The sequence below is a fragment of the Anguilla rostrata genome, chromosome 3, assembly GCF_018555375.3.
Source record: "Anguilla rostrata isolate EN2019 chromosome 3, ASM1855537v3, whole genome shotgun sequence".
In the NCBI taxonomy this organism is placed as follows: domain Eukaryota; kingdom Metazoa; phylum Chordata; class Actinopteri; order Anguilliformes; family Anguillidae; genus Anguilla; species Anguilla rostrata.
The window spans coordinates 7,372,865-7,386,024 of NC_057935.1; the positions used below are offsets into that span (position 1 = coordinate 7,372,865).

A 13,160-nucleotide genomic window follows, 5' to 3' on the forward strand; every position below is an offset into this window, starting at 1 on the left:
GCCTAAGTAACCTGCAAGAGTGTTCATATCAATGCTCAGTGGTGAGCATATTTATAACCCCACACTTCATGTTCCATTGTATGTGTTTCTGTATACGTGTATATTAATATTAACAACAGTAGTAAATGCTTTACCTTAAGGTGGCAATATGAAGTAAAAAAATGTTTATGAAAATTCCGCGTTTATGGGAAAAGTATTGGTATATATTTCATATCCGTAATTTGGTACAAACACATACAACACCAGCCCCTGTCACTGTTCCCCAGAATTTAACCAGTATATAGTATGTAGTGGCGGGACATACATTGTTGGATTTCCTCCAATCTCCTCGTTCCATGAAAGGGGACTGGCAGCCAGTGGCTTCTCAGCTAGCATGTAGCCGACGCCATTTCATAACTTGGTCCTGTGGATGTAGTTGCAACTGACTAAAAGGTATGAAACGAACCCCTTTTAATGAAATAAAATTAATGACACACTAGATTATATATGTTGCATGCAATACAAGCATTTTTTTCAGGGTGAGTAGTACGCCTGGCTCACCGTTAAAAAGAAAACTAAATTCGCTTGCCGTTTTAGCTAGCTAGCTGTTAAACGGATCTGCACTTGCGTTAGCTGGCTAGGAAGCAGGTGAGTAACCTAGATGTCCTGCGACTTATAATGAACGTCCCCGTAATTTTACGTGTGCACATTTTCTGTTGGTACTTGTTAGAAATTGCATAATCGTTATCGGACGAGAACGTTAATGTTATAAAGTCATGTTCGTTGTGAGCTCTATCCGGATGCACTACTATGTGTGTGCAAAAAGCGGCCCTTATTTCCTTTGTCTGTACTTGGGCATAACGGTATCCTGAGCTATAACGAGTGGCGTTAACAGGATGTCATCGCCCCTAGCTTAAATGGGACGGGTTACCTTTGGTCTTGAACAGCGATTTCTTATCGACCCAGTTCGCTGAAGCATACGCTAGCCCTGTAGTAATACATCATAAATGCGCATCTTTACGGTTTCTTGATATGTATTGTGGAATTAAATAGTTTATCTTTCTAACGTTGGTAATTTCTTTGTCGGTCTGCCGAAAGTACGTTTAAAGTAGCTGTGAAGTTAACGTAAAGATGCTAATAATATCATTAGCAAACGTGTTACTCTTCAGATTCAGACTAGTGCTACATCTGCTAAGGATGGAGGTCGTTTATTCAGCGTTTATTTATTTATTTATTTGGACGGGTATCTTGAAATACATAGTGCCTTGAATTAACAGTGGGTTGGCCTTTAGCCTTACCAGTTTTAATAGATTTTTCCGGCCAGCTACCGTGGCTGGCTTGCCATCTCGCTTGCAGTTGTGTGAGATATGGAGTGATGTGTAAGATCCTATGGATAAAATCAGGCAACATATAGGCTAATCATTGTTTTACTTTAACGTGAGATTAATTAATTATATGCATATTTTGATCTCACACCTTAAAGGTTCATAAAGATCCACAATGGGGCAAGTTGCTCAAAAATCCTCCCTTAGCTGTGACATGAAATGCACACACATACACAGCTTCTGAAATAACATTTCTTCTCTGACGTCTTTGTTTTTAAAACGCCCGCCCCTCTTCCCTGTTGCCATTAATGCAGAACACGAAGCTTTGGCACCATGGTGAAGATATTCATCGGCAACCTGTCCCAGGACACCACGGCGGAGGAGCTACGCTCCCTCTTCTCCCAGTATGGAAAAATCTCGGAGTGCGACATCGTGAAGAACTTCGGCTTCGTGCACATGGACGACAAGGCAGAGGCGGAGGAGGCCATCCGCAACCTGCACCACTACGAGCTCAACGGCCTGGCCATGAACGTGGAGCTGAGCCGCAGCAAGTCCAAGGCCTCCACCAAGCTGCACGTGGGCAACATCAGCAGCAGCTGCACCAACCAGGAGCTGCGCGCCAAGTTCGAGGAGTACGGGCCGGTGGTGGAGTGCGACATCGTGAAGGACTACGCCTTCGTGCACATGGAGCGTGTAGAGGATGCAATGGAGGCCATCAGTGGGCTGGATAATACTGCATTCCAAGGTGAATCTGCAGACTGGACAGGGAGGGTCAGTGGCCCGGCATAGAAGGTCCTAAAAACCACAGTGTCCTCTGCAGTGTCCTTAGAAAGGACCCACCACATTCCCCTCCTCCCCAGGCGAGGAGAAATGTCTCACCCGCAATTTCGAAGGGATGCTGGTGTGGAGATCAACATTCCTGTGGTTTGGGAAACTAGCTAGGGGCCCAGTCACCCACCTTGGTAGAGGTGTGCCCACTGGGGTGGTGCTAACACTAATCGGGCACTGCGATCCCTAATATGTGTTTTACAGAGGTTCCAGACAGATTTGTTCAGTAATTGGGGAGATGTGTTGCTCAGGACCAGGTTAACGTTGGCTGTCGCTGTTGCAGGTACATGTAGTGAATGAAAAACCTGTGTAAAGTCACGTAACATAGTGTTGGGCCACCTAGTCCCAGGCAAAGCTTCAAACAGGCCAACTACAATCATTGCAGGATGTTCAGTGGGCTGAACTAGAGAACTGCTTGTCCACAGCATTTTTTTTATAAACAAGAAGTATAAGATATGAATATAAACTCTACCCAAAGTGTGCAGGTAACACAGTTACTATATTTTTCATTTTATGGCACAGGTGTCAGAACCCATCCTGGAGACCTGCAGTGTCTCCTGGTTTTCAGTGTGTTTCAGCACCTGCCCTGAATTAAGTCATTTGGATTTGATTACGGTCGCTGCAGACACTACAGCCCTCCAGGACTGGAGATTAACACCCCTGTTTAGGGTTCCAAAAGGTTCATGTTTTAGCCTAGAAATGTGGTCATGTTTGCCAGTGCATGTATGAGGCTCTCAGTAGCCTCATAATATCATGCCTTGCTTTTTTTTTCCCCTCAAACCAAAATATTCTTTACATTCACTGTGCCATAACTGTTGCATTAAACCGTTGGATTAAAGGTTTGGTCGGTTAACCAGCTAGCTATGAATGGACTTTCGGCAACTGGTCGACCGAATCGCTCACTGTGCGATTGAGGGTTAAGGTTCATGCTGAAGATGGCCTTTAGTTATTGTTTAAATGGCGCTGTGGACTTGGTATCCTCCTTGTTTAAAACTGATAATTTACTCATCGGTTTACTATCCATAAGGCTGAATGTATTGTTTGAACTTTTCATTTCTTGAGTGGAATTATTGTAACATGTAAATTCACCACCTTTAGACATGAAGCTTATATTTTAGGAAAAATAAGCTCATTTGATTCCAGTGTGATCACCACAAAAAAACAGTAATGCACAAAATTTATAAACCTGAGAAAGCATCCGTGTTATTTATCAAGATTATCGTATAGCGTTTTATTTGAAGTGTATTCCAAAAATGGAGGTGCCCAGATGTGTATTTTTACTCAAATACATTTTGTGTCAGTTTGTGAAATTTTTAGCGATCATTGGAAGCATTGATAATAAGAAATATTTTTTCAAACACTGCGTATTTTTTTACATTGTCACATAACTGCTTGTTTTGCCACTGTGCTAGAAGTGGGGTAATTCATTACCAGTTTTTTTTTTACCAGGATTTCTCCCAAATTTGTATTTATGTCGAGCAGTGAAGCGCTTCAGCGGCATGTGGTCTTTGACAACGGTTCATCCGTTAAGTGGCACAGTAGCAGGAGTGGAGGCAATGGCAAACTGTCTTGCGTCTTTCTTTCCCCAAGGCAAGCTGATGAGCGTGAAGCTTTCGACTAGCCGCCTGCGTACCGCTCCGGGGATGGGAGAGAGAACGGGGTGTTATCGGTGCGGGCAGGAGGGGCACTGGTCCAAAGAGTGCCCGCTGGACCAGAACGGATCCTACGGAGAGGGTCCCATGGGCCCGGGCGCCAACGGATTCGGTCCCCCCAGGTTCGGCGGCGGCGGTAGTCGCGGCCGCGGTTTCCCCCGGGGCTTCTCCGGCGACCCCAGCTTCGCTAGCGGCTACGCCCCCGTCCACGCCTTCGGCAGGGGGGCCGGCTACGGCGCGCCCGGGTACGGCAGGGGCGCGGGATTCGAGGGCGCTGTGAGTTACGGGGTGCCGCCGGGCTACGGCATGGGGGCGGAGCATAGCATGGCCCGCGCGTACGGCGCCGATGGCGCTTTCGGGACCGCCGGCGGCGGCGGCGCGAGCTACGGCGCGGTACCAGCCTACCCGGTGCGGCGGGCGGCCTACGACGAGCGGGACCCGTACGGCGTCGTGGACTTCTACGAGAAGTACCGGGCGCGCCCCTGCGGCGCCGGTTATTTCGACGATCGGCGCGCCGTCCCTCTGCCTCCCCCGCCTCCTCCCGCCACCTCGGCGATCATGAGGGAGCGTCTGTCGTCGAACGCCCTCGACCCCTACGAGCGTCGCCCCCTCCCTCCTCCGCCGGCCCCCGGCACTGCGTACTACCCACGGGACCGGAGCCCCATCCGGCGAATCCCGCCCGAGGGAGAGAACTACTCGTACGAGCGCTCGCGTCTGTCCCCGGTCTCGTCTCTTTCGAGGAGCACCACGTACGACATGTCGCGGGCCAGGGACCCCTACGCTGACCGGGCGCGCTACGGTTACTAACACCCCCCCCCTCTGCCAGGTGAGCCTGCTACAGGACCTCTGAGGGGTACACTCCTAATTTAGCTCGCCAGGAGTCAGCACCTCACTCCTAGATAAACTGATGTCTTCAAAACCGCTTTACTAATAGGTAAACTGATGACCTTCAAACTATTTATGTCAGATTCGCATTACTGAATTGGCGGTCATGGTCTTCGACATAATTTACTCAAAAACTCTTGAGGTAACGCAGATAGCCTGTTGGTAATTACAGCTCAGAGATTGGTTAGATCTCAGATAACAGATAATTCAGGAACGTAATAGTCAAACATGACCTTCGGCCACGGCCACGGCCACGGCCACATAAGCACCCTGTAGCTTCTCACCAAACACATAGCAGTTGTCGTCAACGACAGGTGTGCTTCTCAGCTGATTGGGGCTAGCTCTGGGCCGGTAGACTATAAATAGTTGCTGGCTTGGAGGCAAGTGTATCGAGTCCAAGAGTACAGTCACTTCGGCTATTATGGTTCAAGTGTGTGTGTGTGTGGGGGGGGGGGGGGTATAGCAGTTAAATGAGAGTATCGTAAAGTTGGGAAAACAAACAGGAAAAAAGGTGAAGAAAGGATAAAGAGATGCAGTATTGTAATCGCAGCCTTTAAACGAGAGGACGCATGCTTTGGCACCTCTGCCGGGGCGTGTCCTGGAAGCTGAAAACGATGTTGTTGTCTCTTTTCAGGTTCTTTCCGCGCCGCGCTCCCGCAAACGCGCGCTCACTCGAGCTCGTTTCGGCTCGCCGCGTTTCGCCGTTGGCGCGGTTCGGGGGGACGGCAGTTTCACGGACGCAGTGTTAGAGCGCCATCTTGTCTCGACGTGTATCAGCTTGAACGCCATTTTTTTTTTTTTTAGTTTTGTCTTGATCCTCCGAAATGTGGCAGGGTTGCATGATTTTATTTTTTATTTTGAAAAAAGTTTTTGGCTGTTTTTTAAAATTTTTTTACTTTTTAACGATTGCTATAGATATTTTACCCAAAGTGTGAGTGCGGATGTTTTATTATCTCTACAGTATTTTAAGTGGGTTTTGGTAGCAACAGTTTAATGTTCTATGTTAAATTTTCCTAACCTCTTTTTCACCATCGGACTGTCCTTTTTTGTTCATAATGGGAGTTTCCTTGCTCATGGCGATATAACAATGCTTTCCTGGATATAGTGCAATGTCCTTTTTTATTGTGTAACTAAAAGTCCTTACAGGACTTGATCATTCTGAGCCGAAAGCACACACATCTACTAATAAGCATGTGTAAATAGATACGTTTATAAAAACCCTGTATCTTCTCAAGAGAATTTAGAACATATTCATACAGTCTGACACACTGGAGGTCAAAGACGTTTTTATGACATTTTTGTGCCTAGCTCTGCTGTCGATGATCATTTTTTGACAAATATAACCTCTTAAGTGGCGTTAAGCGCTGCACCATGTTTTCCAGAAAAATATAATTTGCTTACTCTACAGGCAGCATTTGAAATGTGCATAATTCAGACTTGAAGTTTAGGAAAAGTTGTGAAAGGAAAGGTTTCAAAACTCAACTCAACTTATAAGTTTCAGACGAATAAAGTTGGATACCGTCTCTTGTTTAACGAGGCTTGGACTTTCGGCGATTTGGAAGCTAAAACGATCAAGCTAAAACTTGTAATATGTTCGCTTCAATATTGAAAAAAACGGCAAAAATCATGGCAACACACTGTGTAGCGAATGGTGGACATTAGCTGTGCGTTTGACCTTTAGAACTCAGATTTTTGCTTGGTAGTTCTTCCCAAAAATAATCTGAATTTTATGTTAACGTGGAACAGCTTTTATAAAGAGATGCCTTTTTATCAAAAAAAACATGAAAACATGATATTGTGCAAAGCACCAAGCAGACATGTTGTCTGACTAAACCATTGATTTATGAATTTAATTTCCTGGCTCACCAAAACAAAGACTGACCAATTGTTGTTCTTTCCTAAAAGCTTGCCCAAAGAATTGTTCAGTTTATGAAATGCAAGCCGGGTCTATTCAAATGATGTAAATAGTCATGGAAAATTCAGCCTATAACATGGAGAAAAAGTGAAAGGCTTTTTAGGAAAATAATTTCCCGTGCACTGTTCTCCTTCCAGGCAAACAAGCAGCCTATTTGTTGAGAACAATAGCATACCTATATCATGAGTAGTATTTCTGTGAGTCTCTCTCTCTTCAATAAAACAGTTGTCTACAGTGGATGGGTTCAGTTGTCCTGTTTTATGATTATATATATGTGTGTGTGTGTGTGTGTATACAGTGTATATATATATATATATATGTATATATCCTTTAGAGGCATCTCATGAACTGGAATATTTTGTATCATACACTTAAATGCATCCTGAAGGTTTATCCCAATCTTCCTTGATACCCTGCTAGTGATAAGTAATACGTTTTTTATCCATGAAAACTATGACTAAAGTAAATGGCTGTGTCTTGTTAAAAGTAAACATGCATTTGCATGTATAATCTAACTAAATAGATCCACTTTTAGATGTTTTGTTCATGTTGTCATAGAGACTATGCACCATTTCACAACCACAGTATGTTTACTAATATTGCTATGTTTGTACAAAATGTAAAATTGTTCAGATGCAGTAGAAGCACTTGCATACAGTATTGCCAGCAGGTGTCAGGGTTGTCAACGAAAACGGCCTCTTGGACATTTTTTTGGACACAGTCCAGGTACAAAGTTTCGCAGGAAGAATTTGACCTTGAAGTATCGATGTCTGGTGTATGTTGGGCTGCAGCCAGTTAATCCTCAATTTTCCTTTCGTTGGCCTCCAATTAAATTTGAGGTTGTAGAAACAGGAATGTGTGGTACAGTAGGTAGGAGATCATGGAGAATTACTCTAGTGCAGCAATGTCCATCTACTGCTTTGAATGTAGTTAATACAATTGAACTTGGTGTGTAATTGGGGCTTCTATCTTGGTGGTGACCAGTTGAGTTTTTATAGCATCCCTCTAATTGAAGCTTGAATGAGTTGTGCATTTGATGCAAATTCAGTTAAATTACAACATGTAAGTTAAAGGCTGTTTAGGCCTAGAAAGGCTGTGTATTTGTTCACAAATGATAATATCTAACATAATGTGTGTCAGGAAGCCATGTTTCATGTCAAACTTCGATGTCATGTCAAGTTTTGATGTCAAACTTAAAAGCACATCTTAGCTTGAAAGATCTCCCAATGCGCACACCTGAACTTTCGCTTTGACCCTTCTCAGTGAGCTGCATGACTTGTTCACCTACCAGTGCATTTTAGTTTAGTGTTGATGTTAAAATAAAGCAATACATTCACATTTTTAACATTTCTGTTCCAGCAAGACTCTTTGTCCTCACATTATTGACATTTTTGGTCTTTGATATTTTCTGGAACTGAGGATTTTAATAATCCGCGATGCTTGGGTGTTTCTTTGTGATCACTGGTTATGGAGTTCTCATATGGAGTTATGGAGGGGACTCATCATCACAGATTTCTTTCCTGAGAGAATGCTTGGCTCTTTTGGCGACGGAAGGAGAACTTTTGACCCCATCTGAACCGGAAAAGGGCGTACCATTTGATTGAGTGCATTCATCAGTTTGGGCACCTGCTTGTGCTGGTTGCAGTGCTGGGATTATGGGATTCTACCAGGGGTGGTGGGGGGAGGGGGGCAGTCTGCTTTTATACCGTAATCCCAGTACACTAGATTTAAAGCATTGACCTGTTTTTCCTGTCTCCAAAATAATCTGAACAGTTTCAACAGAAGATTTCACAGAGAGGTTCCTCATAGATTTTTAATATTTATTTTAATTTATTTAATAGTTAGCCATTTTGGAGACGTTAAGGAGATGACACACAAAGTGTACATTATTTATTCAAATAATTATGTGTCTGTTTAAACTGTTATGGTCAATTTTAGCACAAACATAAAAGTGCCATAATGTCATAGAATGTTAACGTATGAGGGAAGCATCTGAACGAATGAGAGAGCAGAAACTCTTCTAGCTGGCTGAATGTGTTTTATGCATGTTCTTAATCAGCACTTGCATAATTTCCTGCTTTCTCCCACATGGGGTCTTTTCCCATGACCCCCTAGCTTCTGAGGTCCGCAAAGGGAAAGTATGTATGACTGTAGATTACTTCTCTGTCGTACAGTGCATCTGCCTGAAGCTAACTATGTAAATTTGCTTTGGGGCTTAAGTCTACTGATGATGTGTTTTGTCTGTTCACTCTGTCATTGGGAATGGTGCAGTATACCATGTTTACTGATGCTTAGACTTCCTTTCTGTTAATTTATTGAATTTTTTATTGGGTCCTTTAAATTGTAGAGACTAATCTATATTTAAACCAGGGGACATGCCATTGAACTGCTGCCAGGCATTGCATTGGCACGGAGTCGGAGGCATATGTACTCTTTCCATACTGAAGGTCCCCACTGTGGATGTATTCATGCATGTATACACACATGCACATGTCATGAGTTGTTTCTAGCTCTGCATACTGCTGGAGTAGCACCCTGAAGAACACACACACACACGCGCGTGCATGCACGCACGCACACACACATTTTAATTTTTTGATGCCATAGTTAAACTTAGAACAAAATGACCACTATTTATTTGTCATAGACACACACACCCACGCACACATTCTTTGAGATCACAATTAAACTTAGAACAGACAGCCCCAATGTCTTTTGCCAGTCACACACACACCCACGCACACATTCTTTGAGATCACAATTAAACTTAGAACAGACAGCCCCAATGTCTTTTGTCAGTCACACAACACGTGACGCCACACCTAGCATGTGCACAAACTCAGACCACAACGGCAGTGAATAGCGGTCGCTTATCTAGAATGAGAAGGAGGCCGACCATGACTCTTGAAGTCTCTGAAGGAGGAAGGGTGGAAGGATGACAGCCTGCCAGCGAGGCGAACCACTAAGTACAATATGTCCTTACTAAAGCATCACTCTAACTGACAGAAGCTTAATGAGCACAGCTGACTCAGAATGCATGTTAAACATATACAACATACAATAGCTTTTGTTCTCTCATGCTGATTGCAAGGTACATTCACGCTGATGAACTCTTTTTTTTATTGGTTACCAACCGAGACACCATTGTTCCATGACATCTTTGTACTCAGCCAGGGTCTGGGGTGTCGTCTGCAGGCTGGCTCTAAGACACAATCACAAACCTCATCTGTGCGTTCTGTGATCTGAATAGTTTAGTGTGTGTGTTTGTGCATGTGCTTGTGTGTGTCTGTGTTTTTTGTGTGCTTTTGTGTGTGAGTCCATATGCGTTCGTGTGCATGTGTGTGTTTGTGTGTGATATGTGTGTGTGTGTGTATGTGTTGCTGTATGCACGTGTGTGTGTGTGTGTGTGTGCGTGTGTGTGTGATGACTGGAGGGTTTTACTCTTGTGATTTTGTTGTGTTGTATTGGATGACTGGAGGGTTTTACTCTTTGGTCTTTTTGTTGCTCATCAGAATCCTGCAGCCCTGGCAGAACTCAGAGCCTCGTAACATCACAAACCTGCTACCCTGTGCATCAGCCACCCTGTGCGGCAAGTGGGGGGGGTGGGGGGGGGGGACCACGCCAGGTTCCGCCGCAGAACACCTGCGATGCCTGCTGGGGGCGGAACCGGTCGAGTGTAACGGATAAAGTTTCTGCTGTGTCACACAGGTACTCGTTGCTAACTCAGAAAACGGCGTGTTCTGACTCCACCATGGAGTTTTATCCCCCCCCTGTGGGGTGTACTGTGAAGCATGTTACGACAGCCGTTTCTAAAAACGTGCTGTATAAATGGCTTTGTTCCACTGAACAGATGGCCTCACTTTAAACATTTTGGACATTGCTGACTTCAGCTGTAGGTCCATCAATTAACGATGTGACGTCTCTCCAAAGGAATCATTTATTTACCACAGCACATTACAGAGTTGAAGTATTGCCAGAGAACTGACCTGATTAAATGATTTTTTAATGATTGTGGAATATGCAGCCTTATGAAATAACTTGGCATAGAGAGGGTACAACGTCCCTCATTAGACAACAAAATAATTAAAAATAAATGGAAATCAGCAGAAATTGGGTGACCTGGGAGGAATACTGGGAACTCCTGCTATTGAGATTTAGTTAGGACCTGAAATTGGCTGAATTCTCTGACTGAACTTTTTTTTTTTTCACACTGACCAAACATTTTCTCTGATCTACCTATAGGTCTGCAGCCTCCCCCAATGGGAATGATGCCTCCGCCCCCACTGCCCCCCAATAGCCAGCCACCCCCACACCCCCTCTGCACCCCTGCCTTCATGGGAACAGCAGACCCCCCCATCCCCCTCCCCCTCCTGCTCACAGCATGGCTACATGTGCACCGCTGCCATGGTAACCGAATAAGTCCAGCTTTTGTTTCTGTTGCTTGTTTGTCTTCGTAACTGTGGGTTGCCAGATATGTCTTTCCTTTCCTTTGTAGCCTCTAAACCCCCCAACCCCCTCACTCTCTGTTTCCCCTGTGCTGGCATACATTTTAATGTTGCTCGACCTCCCACTATTATGTTCTTCCCCAGTTCCTTCAAATGCACAAGACTTCTAAATGCACAGGACTTCTGGGCTGTTTTTTTAAACCCTCGCGTTTGGTGAGCCCGCTCTGCTGTGAGAGACAGAATTTTGCCCTTGTTTGGGCCATGAGATTAACATCAGGAAGTGATTTAGGAATTCACTAGCAGTGACTCCCAACCCTGTTCCTGGAGATATACCGTCCTGTAAGTGTCATTTCAACTCTTAATTTGGCACACTTGATTCCAAAAATAAGCAGCTCAATGACATCTGTTGAATGAGGTGTGCTTTGTTAGGGTAGGAGTGAAAACCTGCAGGACAAGTAGATCAACAGGGTTGGGAAGCAATGCTGTAGAAGCAGAGACCCTGGGCATATTCCAGTCCAGGTTTCACGCTGTACCGCCTGTTGTCGTCTGCAGATAAATGCCAAGCCTGGACGGGCTGAATGGCCTGCCCTTGTCTGATGTATTCTCACTTGGGTCTATTCTGTGCACTTCCGAAATGTAATCTCTCTTTCTCCTCCCTCCCCCCTTACCACCCCCACCCTCTTCCAGCCCTACCTACCCACCGCTCCCTTGCCTCCTCCCTCCGTGCCCCCCCCCCCTTTCATGCCTCACCTCAGACAGACCCTGCCACACCCCCTAGGGTTAGGTGCCGCACCCCTTGGGGCTGAAAAAAATGGCTCAAGAATAAAAGATGCAAAACCAGAACTTATATTGGCCCTTTATTTTCTTGCATTGATCGCGTGGTCGAATCTACTTTGTGTATCGATTTAAAGCTATTTTAGTGTAAATATATAATGATTACGAGAGGAATGCTGTACTGTGACATGTACTTTCTGCTGTACTGGGGTGTCCCATTTCATGCGACCCATAAACTCTATAGGCCAGGCCAGTTCATTTAAATTTCAGGACATGTTCGTCGTAGCGCCCGTAGCGCCAAGTTGAGTTTCTCGTACAAAAGCGAGAGCTAAATTCAGCTGCTTCACTCAGGGCTCCGACATTTGGACATTTGGAGGGAAAGGCACTTTAAACGGAGCGAGGGGAGCTCTGAAGGGACCTTTTGTGTCGCTAGAGAGCTGGGCCGTGATATGCTTCCTGATTGGCTTGAATTGTAGGGAAGCTGGGATGGGTGACAGGTTGCTTGTGTATGGCAACCAGAATTTAGGCCGCCCCCCCACCCCACCCAAACCAATACCGCAACCCTTCATTCTGTTTCTGGTTTGAATCTTTTTGGATGCTGTGGCTCACCTTTTTTTTGTTGTTGTTGCTTAAAACTCCTTGCTAAATGCAATAATTTGCAGCATTCATATTTTATATATTTTTCATATTTCATTGGTCTGCATTCTGTTTGACTGCAGTGAAAGTGAATAGTAACTCAATCTTTCTCGGTTGTAATTAAATGCTTTCTCCAAGCTGTTACAAGTTGTTTTGGTTTTCTTTTTAAAATTTATGAACTGTGATATCCCCCACCAGGTGCTTATGTCTGTTTACCAGTAGCTTAAAAATGATTTTTTTATTTTTAAATGCTGTTTTTGACCAAATATGTGAAGTTTAGTTTTTTATATTGATGCAGAGATGCAGTTTCTGTCCAGTGTAAAGTCCTGAAGGTGTTTGATGCATGTGGTCACCTGGTCATTTCTCTATATGGTTTCTGTTGCCACCAGTAACATTGATTTTTACAGTTTTTTACCAGAAATCCTGCTAATTATGCCGTGCTGTGTTGAATAATTATATCAATGCATGGAATACACATGCACGGACAAATACACGCATGCGTACATTGGTTCTCTTAAGTACTGCAGTTTTTCTCAGCAACAGTAAATCGGAAGTATGACTTTACCTGCATGAATACAATAATCCGGTATTTGATTTTGGCCGATAAACTAAGATTATGGCTCTTATGTTAGGCCGATATGATGACACAACACACCTGCTGCAGAGAGGAAACACATTTAATACACTGCTGCTAGTAAATTAAATGTCATGGTCAGAAAGT

The 13,160-nt window shown here is 44.4% G+C and overlaps 1 protein-coding gene across 3 annotated transcripts; it reads left to right on the forward strand.

Moving 5' to 3' along the window:
• Window positions 1–290: 290 nt before the first annotated feature.
• LOC135250010 (RNA-binding protein 4.1-like) lies at window positions 291–6,821 on the forward strand. 3 transcript variants are annotated; one of them, XM_064325792.1, is made up of 3 exons: window positions 291–2,049; window positions 3,723–4,610; window positions 5,304–5,437. In XM_064325792.1, the coding sequence occupies exons 1-2, from the start codon at window positions 1,638–1,640 to the stop codon at window positions 4,589–4,591; spliced, it is 1,281 nt and encodes a 426-aa protein (XP_064181862.1). In that variant the 5' UTR covers window positions 291–1,637; the 3' UTR covers window positions 4,592–4,610; window positions 5,304–5,437. The 3 variants fall into 3 exon arrangements, with proteins under 3 accessions (XP_064181862.1, XP_064181861.1, XP_064181863.1); XM_064325791.1 differs by having other exon boundaries at window positions 3,723–5,450; XM_064325793.1 differs by lacking the exon at window positions 3,723–4,610 and having other exon boundaries at window positions 715–2,049; window positions 5,304–6,821.
• Window positions 6,822–13,160: the final 6,339 nt, after the last annotated feature.

Excerpts from the sequence above, each read along its gene's own strand:
- LOC135250010 (XM_064325791.1), top strand. The coding sequence starts at position 1,638 with ATGGTGAAGATATTCATCGGCAACCTGTCCCAGGACACCACGGCGGAG. Across the intron at positions 2,050-3,722 it reads GGATAATACTGCATTCCAAG|GCAAGCTGATGAGCGTGAAG; the intron begins GTGAATCTGCAG and ends TCTTTCCCCAAG.